The sequence below is a fragment of the Euprymna scolopes genome, chromosome 12, assembly GCF_053919585.1.
Source record: "Euprymna scolopes isolate OS-2025 chromosome 12, ASM5391958v1, whole genome shotgun sequence".
Lineage (NCBI taxonomy): Eukaryota > Metazoa > Mollusca > Cephalopoda > Sepiida > Sepiolidae > Euprymna > Euprymna scolopes.
The window spans coordinates 12970651-12984859 of NC_136493.1; the positions used below are offsets into that span (position 1 = coordinate 12970651).

Sequence of the window (14209 nt, forward strand, 5' to 3'; positions counted from 1 at the left end):
ATTTAAAGATCTCCGTATGCAAACGATTTGGGTTAGGAGACTTTCCATTGTTCAGTTTATGGACAGCTGTTTCAACCTCCTGGAGAGAAGGAACCTCTACCAAGATATCCTTGACCGGATTGCTAGGAATCAACCTAACAAACTCCTGATCGACATAAGAAGTCTGTTCAGGAGGTCATCGAAATGCTCCCTCCATCTATGAAGAATGTCGGTAGGGTCTTGAAGAAAATCTCCACCATCTTTCGAGCGTAGAGGAGTGATAAGCCGTCTGGATGGTCCGTAAACTGCGCGTAGTAGGCTGTATAAGATCTTGGTGTTGTTCGAATCCGAGGAAGCTGTATTTCCTCAGCTTTCTGCCTTCACCATTCATCCTGCATGTAACGCAACCTCCTCTGCACCTCGCGCTTGATTGCCTTAAACTTGTCCCTCAATCGATCTTGCTCATCATCTGTCAAACCACCCCCAAGATACGCGTACAATGCCCTGGCTTTTGAATCAAGCAGAGCCTAAATTTCAGTATCATTCTCATTGAACCAATCCTGATGTTTACGCTCACAATAACCTAATACTCTCTCACATACCTCATAGACAGATTTCTTAAAAGCAGGCCAAGTATTTTCACAATCAATCTCTTCTATCTCCTTAACTAGTTTCTCTCCTACAATATTGTCCTTTAGATGGGCAACATTAAGTCGCTCCCCTCATCTTGGGCTTCACAACACACTTAATCTTTGCACAGACCAACCGAAGGTCGGTTCAGCACTCTGCACCCCGCATGACACGAACACTGCAGATATTCCTCATCTCACGTTTTCTGACTAACACATAGTCTATCAAGTGCCATTTTTTGGAACCAGGATGCATCTAGGTCGTCTTGTATTTGTCCTTCTGCTGGAAAACTGCAACAACATCAGACCATTGCTATTACACTTGCCCACTCCATGTTTACCCAGCACATCCCAGGTTTCAAAATCTCTTCCCATCCTAGCATTAAAATCTCCAAGAATGAAGATCTTATCAGCAGAGGGAATGTGTCTAACTACACTGCACAAAGCAAAGTAGAAAGCAACCTTTTCATCTTCTGTTGCATCCATAGTGGGTGCATAGACACTCAAAAAAGTTGTATAACGACCATTTACCAGATGTAACGTCATAGTCATGATCCGGTCACTCACACCACAGGGAAGTTCTTCCAGGCTAGAAAGAATTGATGCCTTTATAGCAAAAGCCACGCATGATTCCCTCTTACATCCATCCGCTCTACCACTCCAGAAAAACTCAGAAAACTCTCCCTCATCAGCCAGCCTGGTCTCAGACAGAGCAACTATGTCCATGTCATAACGTTGAAGTTCCTTAGAGACAAGAGCAGATCTACGCTCTGGACGCGTTATGTCTGACGGTAAGTCAAGCAGCATCCACACATTCCAACAGCTGATGGTCATTGTCATATATTTCCTCACAGTAGCATGATGATGACCAGGTCCAGGTTGTGGAACCCTGAATCACCTGCCGGGCCAGGCCCTGGAAATTCCAGTTCCCTTATTGCTATTTATGTTTATAATCATATTTTCCAACTTCATTGAACGTTTTGCCGTTTTAGGCTACAGCCAGCCTTTTTTGCTATAAAGATACACGAGATGGTAAAAAGTGCATCTAATTTATATCGAGCAATGCCTGTGCCTGAGGATTGTTATAGTGGGGAAAGACTTTGCACCGAGACAATCTCACTCTCTAAACAACTGCCACATATATCCAAAAAGAAGAGCAAGTCAACATCATTGGATGCAGCAGTCATCGCAAGTTTTATATCAAAGTTTTCCTTCTCCTAGGGAGGTTGCCTTCACTATGACTTACAGAGCCCTCTCCACCCACCATGACATTTGATCCATGACTGGAACTTAGGTTGCTGGGCACCAGAGCATATTTCACATGCCGGTGGGTCATATATGCCGCAGCTTACAGGGCCTAACCTCCTCTGGAGGTTTCTGTTAGAGTTACCTCACCCTTAGCCTTTGGTTAAATAACCTTGGCAGTTGAGGTCCAGTTATACGGCGCAGGACACTCGCCGTTCATCAGAGCCCTATTTGCGTGGCAGTGGTCACGGTGTGCACGTGGGGTTGATTTGTCTGGGAGAAGCACAGAATAATTGCTAAGACATTATCTCTGTGCTTTTAACACACGTCCACACCAGACCTTGACCACTACATACATACATACATACATACATACATACATACATACATACATACATACATGTACCCATATCCACGTATATACGATTATATAAATATACATATTCATAAAAATATAAATATACAGACATATATAGGAATATATATATATATATATATATATATATATATATATATATATATATATATATATACATAGACATGTGTATATTTATACTAAGTAAATAAAGTAAAGTTAGGATAAATAAAAGAATGAATAAAAATTAAAAAAAAATAAATAAATAAACGGGTGTAGTTAATAATGTGAGGTTAGGTAGACACATTGCAAGATATGTTCAGAATACATGTTGGTTTGATATTTAGGAATCTGTATTGATTTGCTTTGCTTATTGGATAGGGATTAAGTTATAGTGTCTCGAAAAAAAATAAGTTATAAAGGTTTAAAGGTTAAAGATTATGAGAGTGGTGGTTAAGTTATAATGAGTCAGGGGTTCTTGTAGCTCCGTTAAGTTCATCGGTGAGCACTTTCAGTTGTAATAAAGGCGGTCAACTTAGCTGATACGCGCACTCGTCATATAATGATAAGATCACTCTGACTGACGCTAAAAACATTTAATAAGAATAAATCTTTAATTTCAACTGTATCTCTCGCGGTTCGCGGTAGTCTAGTGGTTCGGGTCTTTGCTAATGAAGCCATTCATGACTTATTATTATAATAGTAAATAATATATATATATATATATATATATATATATATATACACATATATATATATAATATAATATATATATACACACACACACACACACACACACACACACGCACATACACTCTACATATTTTGATGTAAACAATAAAAACAACGCAATTTTTAAATCCTTTTAAAAATCAAATACTTGCTTGATTTCGTTAATTTTTTTACAGACTTATTTAAAAAATAGCTGAACTATATATAAATTGAAATGATATACAAAGCATAATTCTCGTATCCCCCCCTTAATGCGATATTATCAGATTTTTTTTGTGTGTTTGTGGGGGGGATTCACATCTTAGTTTTTGTACATATTAAAATATATTGGAATGATATCTAATTTTGGGTCACAAACGTTCCCAGTTTATACGATTTTTCGAAAAAAAAAAAAAAAAAAAGAAAAAAAGAAATGAAGTTGGAAAATACAGTGTCCCAAAAATATGTATACACACTTTAAATAATTTTAAACCAGATGTTTGTTTTTTTCTTTGTAGATTGAACTCATCGATCTTAATGAGGGCAGCCAAGCTAACACCTGACGAAAAAGAATTCATTCTAAAATGTTACTGGAAGCATGAAAACGCTGTTGAAGTGTAAAGAGAGTGTATACATCTTTTTGGGACACCCTAAAATTATTTAGGTTTTACGAAATTTTTTTAAAAATTATTTATTATTTACGTTTCACAGTTTTTATTTGTATAATTCTAAAAGATTTCTGACATGATTTCTTTTTTTTTTTTTTAATGATTGAATTTTTCAAGGCTCGTGGAAAAATGTGGAAAATTAAGAAGAATTGACTGTCCAAGAAGATGACTCAACAAGTATTTGTTTACATCAGACTTGAAGATGATCATGTTAAAGTCGGTTCGGAAGCAGTCTGGTTGTATTTTGTTCCACACATAATTAATTTAACCTTAAATAAAATAAAATACGCATCAAGTTCGCTTGAAAGCCAAATCACAACGTAATATTAGGAAAATAAACAAATATTTTACTTGTTTGAAATTTATAACATAAATATATTTCTTGATTTAATTTTGTTGTAATAAGAAAGGAAATGCTAATTTAATTAGAATATTTTTAATGTACACATGTAAGAATTTATTTTCATCTAAAAAGTTTCATATTTAACTTGGTATACGTTTTTTATTTAGTAATATTCTAAAACTAGCATGGGTGCCCGGCGTTGCCAGGGTGTTTGGTGGTGTGTGTTGAGAAAAAAAAAAGTGGTAGCAGAAAGGCAAGCTCGAACCTGTACTGCAAAGGAGGAAAAGGACGGGGAAAAACGTGACGTCTTTGCTGTTACGACCACCGCCAAAACCGGAAGTGATGTAGGTTTAAATTAAGGCTAGACAATCGAAAAGAGGGGATGACTTTCGAAAATATCGGTGAAAAAAGCAACCCCTCCCTGTAGAAAAGTGCCCAGTTAAGGGTGAAGAAATTAATGTTTTTAGCCAATTTTTCAGTATTTGTCGTCTGAAGGGTCGAGCTTAAAAACGATACTGATCTTGTAAAAACCTGTCGCCTCTGTAGAAAGTTTTAGGCAGACAGGCAAACATACATACATACATTTATATATTGGTAGGTCAAATTTTCGACCCAAACCGATTAAAAAGCTTGCCCTATCTCTGAATAACCTTTATGTAAAATTTCAAATGTTTAGACCAGAAATTGTCTGACTAATTTGGTAGAAACCGCAGAGGTCACATTTTTTTAAAAACTTTGACCCCTATTATGATCGTATTTGCTTATGTAAGACATAAGAGTTCAAAAGGGAGGTAATTTTCTATTTAGATTTAAACGAGATGGCCGCAATTTTTCACCTGCTAACACGATTAAAGTCTTTTTTTTTAATAATTCGCGAATAATCAAGTAATTTCGACTGCATAATTTGGAAGTTAACATTTTAATTTATTAGAATTGACAAAAACAAAAAAAAAAATCAGTAAAAACCATTTATCGACTACAAAATTTCGTTCTGGCAGTGTAGAAGCGCCCAATTCTTTTTAATGATTAAATAAAATTCAACGTTGCCTGGGTGTTTGGAGGTGTATGTTGAGCAAAAAAAAAAAAAAAAGCGGCCAATTTTTTAAAATTTGACCCATATTATGACCCCTTAACATTTATTGTTTTGGACTCAAATTAAGTTATTAAGTTAGATCCATGTCAAAGGAACCTATATCTAAAATTTCAAGTGTTTAGACCCAAAATTGCCGGAGGAGTTGTATAGAGTTCTCAAAGGTCAAATCGTTGAACTTTGACCCCTTAACAGACAAATTTCTGACCGAAAACCGATCACGTCGATTTTTCCAAATCTCAGTACCCTGTCTTTAAAATTTCGAGTCTGTAGACTGAAAATTGACAGAGTTATTGCGTAGGGAAATGTACACACACAGAGGCACGTTCACTTATATATATATATATATATATATATATATATATATCTATATATATATATATATATATATAGATAGATAGATTAAACAAAAATATATACGTATACATAAATATATATGGAAACAATTTTGTGTTTACTGTAAAGTTTTTACGCAAATATTATGCAAGTATAAATCATGTAGAATATCTGCATGAATATAATTACACGTAATAGTTAACTAAAGATGATCATCCCATAAGAAAACCGAAAAAACTAATATGAAATTAATTTAAATGAATGTTTAAAAGAATATGCAAATTAGCTAGATCTTTTGCTAGTGAATGCAATTCCGAAACCCATATATAAGAAAATTGTATTTTCTTTTTAAATAGAAAAGAGGGGATTAATATGAATATCAATACACACAAAAGAAAAACGAATTCATAGGACTATAGATAGATTAAATTCAAAATTTTAAATTTTCTCGAAAACTATTATCATTAATATCACTTGAAATATGTTTTGCAATTACGAGGTGCCTTTAATAAGTTTCCAGATTTGTTTTGTCCAGGCATTTCAAATTGTCGTAGACTCTTGAAAATTCAGTATATTATTGCTATATATTTTATGAGATGACTAATCAATTTTTATGATTTCAGATTCAAACGAAAAAGCTACAGCAGGAATTGGAACACACCCTACTAAAGCCTGATTATCACAGCTGGTGGATTTCAAAAATGCAATCTGGATGTGAGAATAATTTAAAAGAACGATATGCAATAAAAGTCTGTTTAGACTTGAAAAAAAATGACACAGAAACGTATTGAATGCTTCAGACTGCTTTTAGACCATCTTGCATGAATGGAGCATCAGTTTTTGAGTTACATAAGAAATTCAAAGAAGTGAGTCTGTGAGGGATCATGAGAGATGTGAGAGGAGCAAGGAAGTCAGAACACCAGAGTTGATTGGCCAAATAAAGAATTTCATTGATAAGGACCGTCGTGTGTCTATAGAGACAATAAGTGCGCAGATTGATGTCAGTGTGGGAACTGGCCACACAATTATTTGTGAGGAACTGAAGATGCGGAAGATTTGCGCAAAGTTTGTCCCAAGAGTGCAGTCCACAACTCCATCCTTTTCATAGAGTTTGACAAAGATGGGCATCACGACAGTTCCTCGTACTCCATATAGTTCAGACCTTGCTCTCTGTGACTATTGGTTATTCCCTAATCTCAAATAAAACCTTAGAGACTGTCGTTATGAGACAAATGAGGAGATGAAAGAGGCTGTGATGAGGATAATTGACACACACAATAGGACCTTCCTGAAGTTGTTGAAACTATACAAGTGCATTGCAGCCGGAGGAGATTACTTCAAATGGGACTAGAGTTTCATGTGTGTACTATCAATAAAAGTTCCCATACGAAAAACGCACAGAAACTTATTGAAGGCACCTCGTATATTTTTTTGTGAAAACATTGAATAAACAATGTTTAATTTAATGATAATATCAACGCATTTCATGGAAAACATTGAATAAACAATGTTTAATTTAATGATGATATCAACGCATTTCATGGAAAACATTGAATAAACAATGTTTAATTTAATGATAATATCAACGCATTTCATGGAAAACATTGAATAAACAATGTTTAATTTAATGATAATATCAACGCATTTCATGGAAAACATTGAATAAACAATGTTTAATTTGATGATAATATCAACGCATTTCATGGAAAACATTGAATAAACAATGTTTAATTTAATGATGATATCAACGCATTTCATGGAAAACATTGAATAAACAATGTTTAATTTAATGATAATATCAACGCATTTCATGGAAAACATTGAATAAACAATGTTTAATTTAATGATAATATCAACGCATTTCATGGAAAACATTGAATAAACAATGTTTAATTTGATGATAATATCAACGCATTTCATGGAAAACATTGAATAAACAATGTTTAATTTAATGATAATATCAACGCATTTCATGGAAAACATTGAATAAACAATGTTTAATTTAATGATGATATCAACGCATTTCATGGAAAACATTGAATAAACAATGTTTAATTTAATGATAATATCAACGCATTTCATGGAAAACATTGAATAAACAATGTTTAATTTAATGATAATATCAACGCATTTCATGGAAAACATTGAATAAACAATGTTTAATTTGATGATAATATCAACGCATTTCATGGAAAACATTGAATAAACAATGTTTAATTTAATGATAATATCAACGCATTTCATGGAAAACATTGAATAAACAATGTTTAATTTAATGATGATATCAACGCATTTCATGGAAAACATTGAATAAACAATGTTTAATTTAATGATAATATCAACGCATTTCATGGAAAACATTGAATAAACAATGTTTAATTTAATGATAATATCAACGCATTTCATGGAAAACATTGAATAAACAATGTTTAATTTGATGATAATATCAACGCATTTCATGGAAAACATTGAATAAACAATGTTTAATTTAATGATAATATCAACGCATTTCATGGAAAACATTGAATAAACAATGTTTAATTTAATGATAATATCAACGCATTTCATGGAAAACATTGAATAAACAATGTTTAATTTGATGATAATATCAACGCATTTCATGGAAAACATTGAATAAACAATGTTTAATTTAATGATAATATCAACGCATTTCATGGAAAACATTGAATAAACAATGTTTAATTTAATGATAATATCAACGCATTTCATGGAAAACATTGAATAAACAATGTTTAATTTGATGATAATATCAACGCATTTCATGGAAAACATTGAATAAACAATGTTTAATTTAATGATAATATCAACGCATTTCATGGAAAACATTGAATAAACAATGTTTAATTTAATGATAATATCAACGCATTTCATGGAAAACATTGAATAAACAATGTTTAATTTGATGATAATATCAACGCATTTCATGGAAAACATTGAATAAACAATGTTTAATTTGATGATAATATCAACGCATTTCATGGAAAACATTGAATAAACAATGTTTAATTTGATGATAATATCAACGCATTTCATGGAAAACATTGAATAAACAATGTTTAATTTAATGATAATATCAACGCATTTCATGGAAAACATTGAATAAACAATGTTTAATTTAATGATAATATCAACGCATTTCATGGAAAACATTGAATAAACAATGTTTAATTTGATGATAATATCAACGCATTTCATGGAAAACATTGAATAAACAATGTTTAATTTGATGATAATATCAACGCATTTCATGGAAAACATTGAATAAACAATGTTTAATTTAATGATAATATCAACGCATTTCATGGAAAACATTGAATAAACAATGTTTAATTTGATGATAATATCAACGCATTTCATGGAAAACATTGAATAAACAATGTTTAATTTGATGATAATATCAACGCATTTCATGGAAAACATTGAATAAACAATGTTTAATTTGATGATAATATCAACGCATTTCATGGAAAACATTGAATAAACAATGTTTAATTTAATGATAATATCAACGCATTTCATGGAAAACATTGAATAAACAATGTTTAATTTAATAATATCAACGCATTTCATGGAAAACATTGAATAAACAATGTTTAATTTGATGATAATATCAACGCATTTCATGGAAAACATTGAATAAACAATGTTTAATTTGATGATAATATCAACGCATTTCATGGAAAACATTGAATAAACAATGTTTAATTTAATGATAATATCAACGCATTTCATGGAAAACATTGAATAAACAATGTTTAATTTGATGATAATATCAACGCATTTCATGGAAAACATTGAATAAACAATGTTTAATTTGATGATAATATCAACGCATTTCATGGAAAACATTACGCATATACGTGTCATATCGAAATCGAAGTATGAATTCTAAAAAATTCAAAAACTAATCTAATAGAAAAATGATTACAAGTCAAAATCGAACACATCTACTGGAATCATTTTCTTTTCTTTATTTTTAAATTTATACTAATTTCGACATGACACGTAAGCACGTAATAATGTTTTACCCTGAAATGCGTTGGTTTAAAGTGATCATCACTCTACACAAACATTCCAAAACTTGGTCCCGATATAAAATTTCCCAGTGGTTGTTGACGTGCCGCGAACCTCGACAACATTATTCATTTTTTGCTGTTAAATTTGGTTAAAGATGTGTGTGTGTGTGTGTGTGTGTGTGTGTGTGTGTGTGTGTGTGTGTGTGTGTGTAAAATGCAAGCCTAAACCTTATTTTGGTTCTTATCCAGAATTTTCCACTGTATTCAAAATAGATAAATAAATAAATAAACGTCTGTTCGATGTACGTACTCGTGACGGAAAGAAAATATCGTATTCCAAAAACCACGTAAATTCATCATGTAGTTTATCTTTATAAATAAAATATTTTTAAAGCGATTAATGGGAATTCGTTTTTTGAGACGGTTTTTCAAGATGACGACGTGAAACTGCCACTCCTCAATTATCCATAAAATTTGATTTTCTGATCAACGACCTGATCAATTTACATGATATTTGGAATACGATATTTTCTTTCCGTCACGGGTACGTACACCGTACACATTTTTCTTGATTTCTTTCTTTATTTTTTCATGCAAGCTGCACAAGCAGCCTTATTTATTTTGTGTAAGTTAAAGAAAATCAAAAAGTTTTTGGTGCGAAAAAGTATAAATCGGTTAAAACAAACGAAAAAAAAACATGGTCGCCAGCGATTAAAACATTTAATTTAATCGGCTTTTCAACAACTTAGAAAGTAAATCAGAATTTTATTTTATGATTGGCAAGGGAGCCCGGCGTTGCTCGGTCGAAAAATTATAAATATATACATAATTTAAGTACCATCGGCTAGAATCTAAACCGAAAACAAAACATAACAAAACATAAGTTAAGCCAATTGATTGAAGTCTATTTGTACTCAACATGGTTGGATTGTGGAAAGGAGGTTGAATTTTATTAAGGACAAAATAGTTTCCATGACAACAATATTTTTGATAGACAAGATGCAAGCAAGGGCGGTCGGACGGTCGACAGAGTTTTACGATCTATATATCTATAAAAGTGAGAAGGTGTGTGAGGAAACTTCTCAAACTAAATACTTGACGAATTTTTGATCTACCAACTTGAAATTTAGTATATAGAGTATTGAGACACGGGGACAATTTTTTAATCGATTTTCATCCGGAAAAAAGTGCCGCTAAGGGGTCAAAATTGAAAAATTGGTACTTGGGGGGGGGGGTCATCGGATTTTTATCTGTCAGCTGTTCCACGACTGCGCATGCGTGGTCGTGAAACAGGCCACTTTTCTTTATGTTAAAAATAAGTAGGTTTGAAAATACTCTTTTAAAGAACGTGGCAAGCTGGTCTAATGGTTATCGCACTTGACTCATAGTCTTCATGGTTTTATTTCGATATCAGCTCGAGTATTTTTTTACTTACAAGAAGTGAACTGTTTAGAAAAAAAAAACATAATACTTGCATACACATGCCTCATTCTCTTTCCGTTCTTCTTTTTTTTTTACTTCATGTTTTTTAAAAGGAATTTATCGTTACGTTTAATACCTTCAGTGTTTCTGTTTATGATAATTAAGAAATCTGCATTAATTAAAATATAATATTTATGCGCATATTTCAACCGGGCAACGCCGGTCGGCCTGTTTTTTTATAGATAAAGAATATAATTTCCTATAAGAATCTATTTATTTTTACTTTTTTACTTTGTGTTTTTCTTTTATCTCCAGTCCCGCGGATTAAATTAGTCGTTTATTTACTGGTATAATCAACGCAAACACGAGTAGCAACGTGATACATAACGCAATGTCGGAAATGAATCTCAGTAATTATATTTGCTTGCCTGCTTACAAGGGCAACGTTATACACAATGCCAGCTTTTAATGTGGAAAAAATTTAGCTTCCCAATGCCTCAGTCCAGAAGGATTTCCCATTCAGTGGTTTAGAGTCGAGAAGATGAAGTATAGAATCAGAACAGATCCTACATTTTGTTTCTAGTCAAAAGGGACAAAAAGCCTTTTTTTCTATAGGAGCACTGCTTATCAAGGCCCAAAGGCCACTCGAGGATAGGGGTTAATGAGTGTTAGGTTATCGGTGAGAAAACACTGTGATGATCAGTAATGGTGGGACTTAGGTAAGGACGACAGCTCAACAAAACTTGTTTACATTACACTTGAAAACGACCATGATATAGTCAGCTGGGAAGCAGTCCTGCGGTATCGTGTTTCACACACGGACAGTTGTAAGAGAGAAACTCTGGTCATGGAATCCCCCTCTCTATCTGTGCCTAAATCTAAACGTGGAACACTGTTCCGCTGGCCTGCTTTCCGGTTGAATACAACATAGTAACCTCCAAATCCAATGTAAACAAGTTCTTGTTGAGCCATCCCCATAAATAATCAAATTCTACCCAATTTATATCATTAACGATTGCTACACGACCACCTTACATTCATTAACCCTCGAGTGGGCTTCAGGCCTTGATAAACGGTGTCTCCCAAGTCATAATAATAACAATAATAATAAATAGGTACACGTAGAAAATAAGCGGAATTAATGATAGTTGTCGTAGCTAGACAAGTTTTAGCTGCGAATCTTCTGCAGGAGGGGAGGGGCATAGAGAAGTTTAGACTAGCAGCACCTGCTATGAAAATAAATTAATTACAATGTTAACGAAATTAATTTTGCATTATTACGATTTTTCTGTTCTCATCTTGAGTGTTATTGGCACAACGTTTCAACCGATGAAACCTCCGATCTTCTTCTTAAGCGGATTTTGTGAAACGTTTTGTCAAACTTGAGAATCTTTCTCTCGAACTCGGGAATCTCTACGGAATTTCGAACGGAACTTTTGATTTTATCCACAGGGATAACTTCCTCTCGTTTCCTCAGCGATGACCGGATAAAAGTCTTAAATAATTTATAATGGTATTCTTAGTATTGCCCGCACTGGGGATTGAACCTTCAACCTCGAGAAAACTGTAACATAGAACTGCTTAATATTTTAGTACTTTATGCTTTACGCCACGGGTCGTCGGAGGTTGAAGGTTCAATCCTAAGTGCAACCGATATTGTGAATTACTTAAGACATTTACCCGATTATAACTGACGGAACGAGAGAAAACTACCCTCTGTTGATTAAATAAATGGTTCCATTTGAAATTTAATAGAGATTCCTGAGTTCGATCAAAAGATTCCTGAGTTTGACAAGATAAATCTGAAGAACGTCCGGAGTTTCTATTGACCGAAACGTTCGGAGATTAGCACCCGCGATAAGAACAGAAGTTCAATAAATCCAAATAATAAAAATTATCGATTCTTATCTAAAAAAAAACAAAACTAAAAAACAAAATAAAAAACATCCGAAACAAAATCAGAATACAATGAAGCGACGCCAAGCGAAATGGTGATATATTACAATAATCCCTATGCTACAATTGAACGGGGAAAATTACTCATTTTTTTGTACTTACTTGGTTATCGAATGCTTTGTTATCCATATCCGTAATGTGATTTTTCTAAAAAAAAAAAAAAAGAAAAGGAAAAAAGGAAAGACTCGTCAGTTCGTGAGGTGCAGTTTTTCACGGTTTACCTTGAGTCGAGATCTTTTTAAACTGACACGAATATGGAAAGCGATCATATCATTCAACCTGTTATTTTTACACTTTGCTTCAAAGACGCGTTTTTGTTGTTGTTGTTGTTGTTGTTGTTTTCCCTTCTTTTTTTAATCTTAAAAAGTAAGACGTCTTGTTCCTTTAAATTATTGCCACATGATATTCTTAAAGCACCTGTTGACGAGTACGACATTTAATAGGCTACTGTGGTCTACTGGTCTACATGTGTGTAGATTTTATGGGAATTTCTCAATCCAGTAAATATTGACATGTAGACGAGGGTGGATGGGGTATGTTTTTATAAGCAGTTCACAAACAATAAATATCTGGGAAACACGAAATTGCTCAATATATCGAACGCATAAACGTGTATGATAATTGATAAAAATGTCCTGTGGGATTTATAACCGCAAATTAATTTGTAACAAATTGAATTACTTTTTGGGGTGCTTGTTACGATAAAGTTAATTTTATAATATGTCGTTTTAAGCAAAAAAAATAAAATATTAAGCACGTAATTGTCATGTCGAAAATAGTAATATATCCAAAACTTACGAAAATTCATCAAATAGAACAACTGCTAGTGTGTTTGTAGTGTAAAAAAATGCCTTTAGCTATAAGGCTAAAATGCTGTTCGTCTTTGAAATGTAATTTAAAGTTTGTGTTCCGAGTTATGTCCCCTGTATATGAACTCTTCGTCGTCTACTTTATAACATCTAAGACAAATACAATTTTACCTAATTTTCTGTAAAAATTATTTCTAACTATAAATAACTTTCTACTGGGCGAAGTTTCATAATTTTTGGATATGTTACTATTTTCAACATGATAATTTAAGTACGTAATATTGATTTTGCTCACAACGACATATCTAAAAAAAAAAAAAAATGGATCCATCGACTCTCTCTAAACAAGTACCAAAAATCGGCCAATCCGATTGGTTCAAAACAATACAATGGGAGGCATGATGTAATTGTCAATTTTCTGACATAAATAAATATTTGTTTGAAATTGGCTGGGGGAGGATTTATCCTGCACCCCCCCCCCAAAAAAAAACAACAGATATTAGACCCTTCATGTAATGATCCGGTCACTGTTATTTTTGCAGTGGGAGTTTAGTTCTGTGCAATTCTAGGAGGTCTACCCACCCCAGGTCTTGCCTTCTATCTTTGAGAAGAGGTTAGTTTATTGCTAA

The 14209-nt window shown here is 33.0% G+C and overlaps 1 protein-coding gene across 1 annotated transcript in view; it reads right to left on the reverse strand.

Annotated features, from left to right (window-relative positions):
- Nucleotides 1-13632, reverse strand: part of LOC145291196 (solute carrier family 23 member 1-like) — a 133084-nt gene extending 119452 nt beyond the window's left edge. Inside the window, exon 1 of the mRNA XM_080136774.1 lies at nucleotides 12874-13632. Within this exon, the coding sequence (XP_079992900.1) occupies nucleotides 12874-12900 (27 nt within the window). The 5' untranslated portion in view covers nucleotides 12901-13632. The remainder of the gene's footprint in view (nucleotides 1-12873) is intronic.
- Nucleotides 13633-14209: the final 577 nt, after the last annotated feature.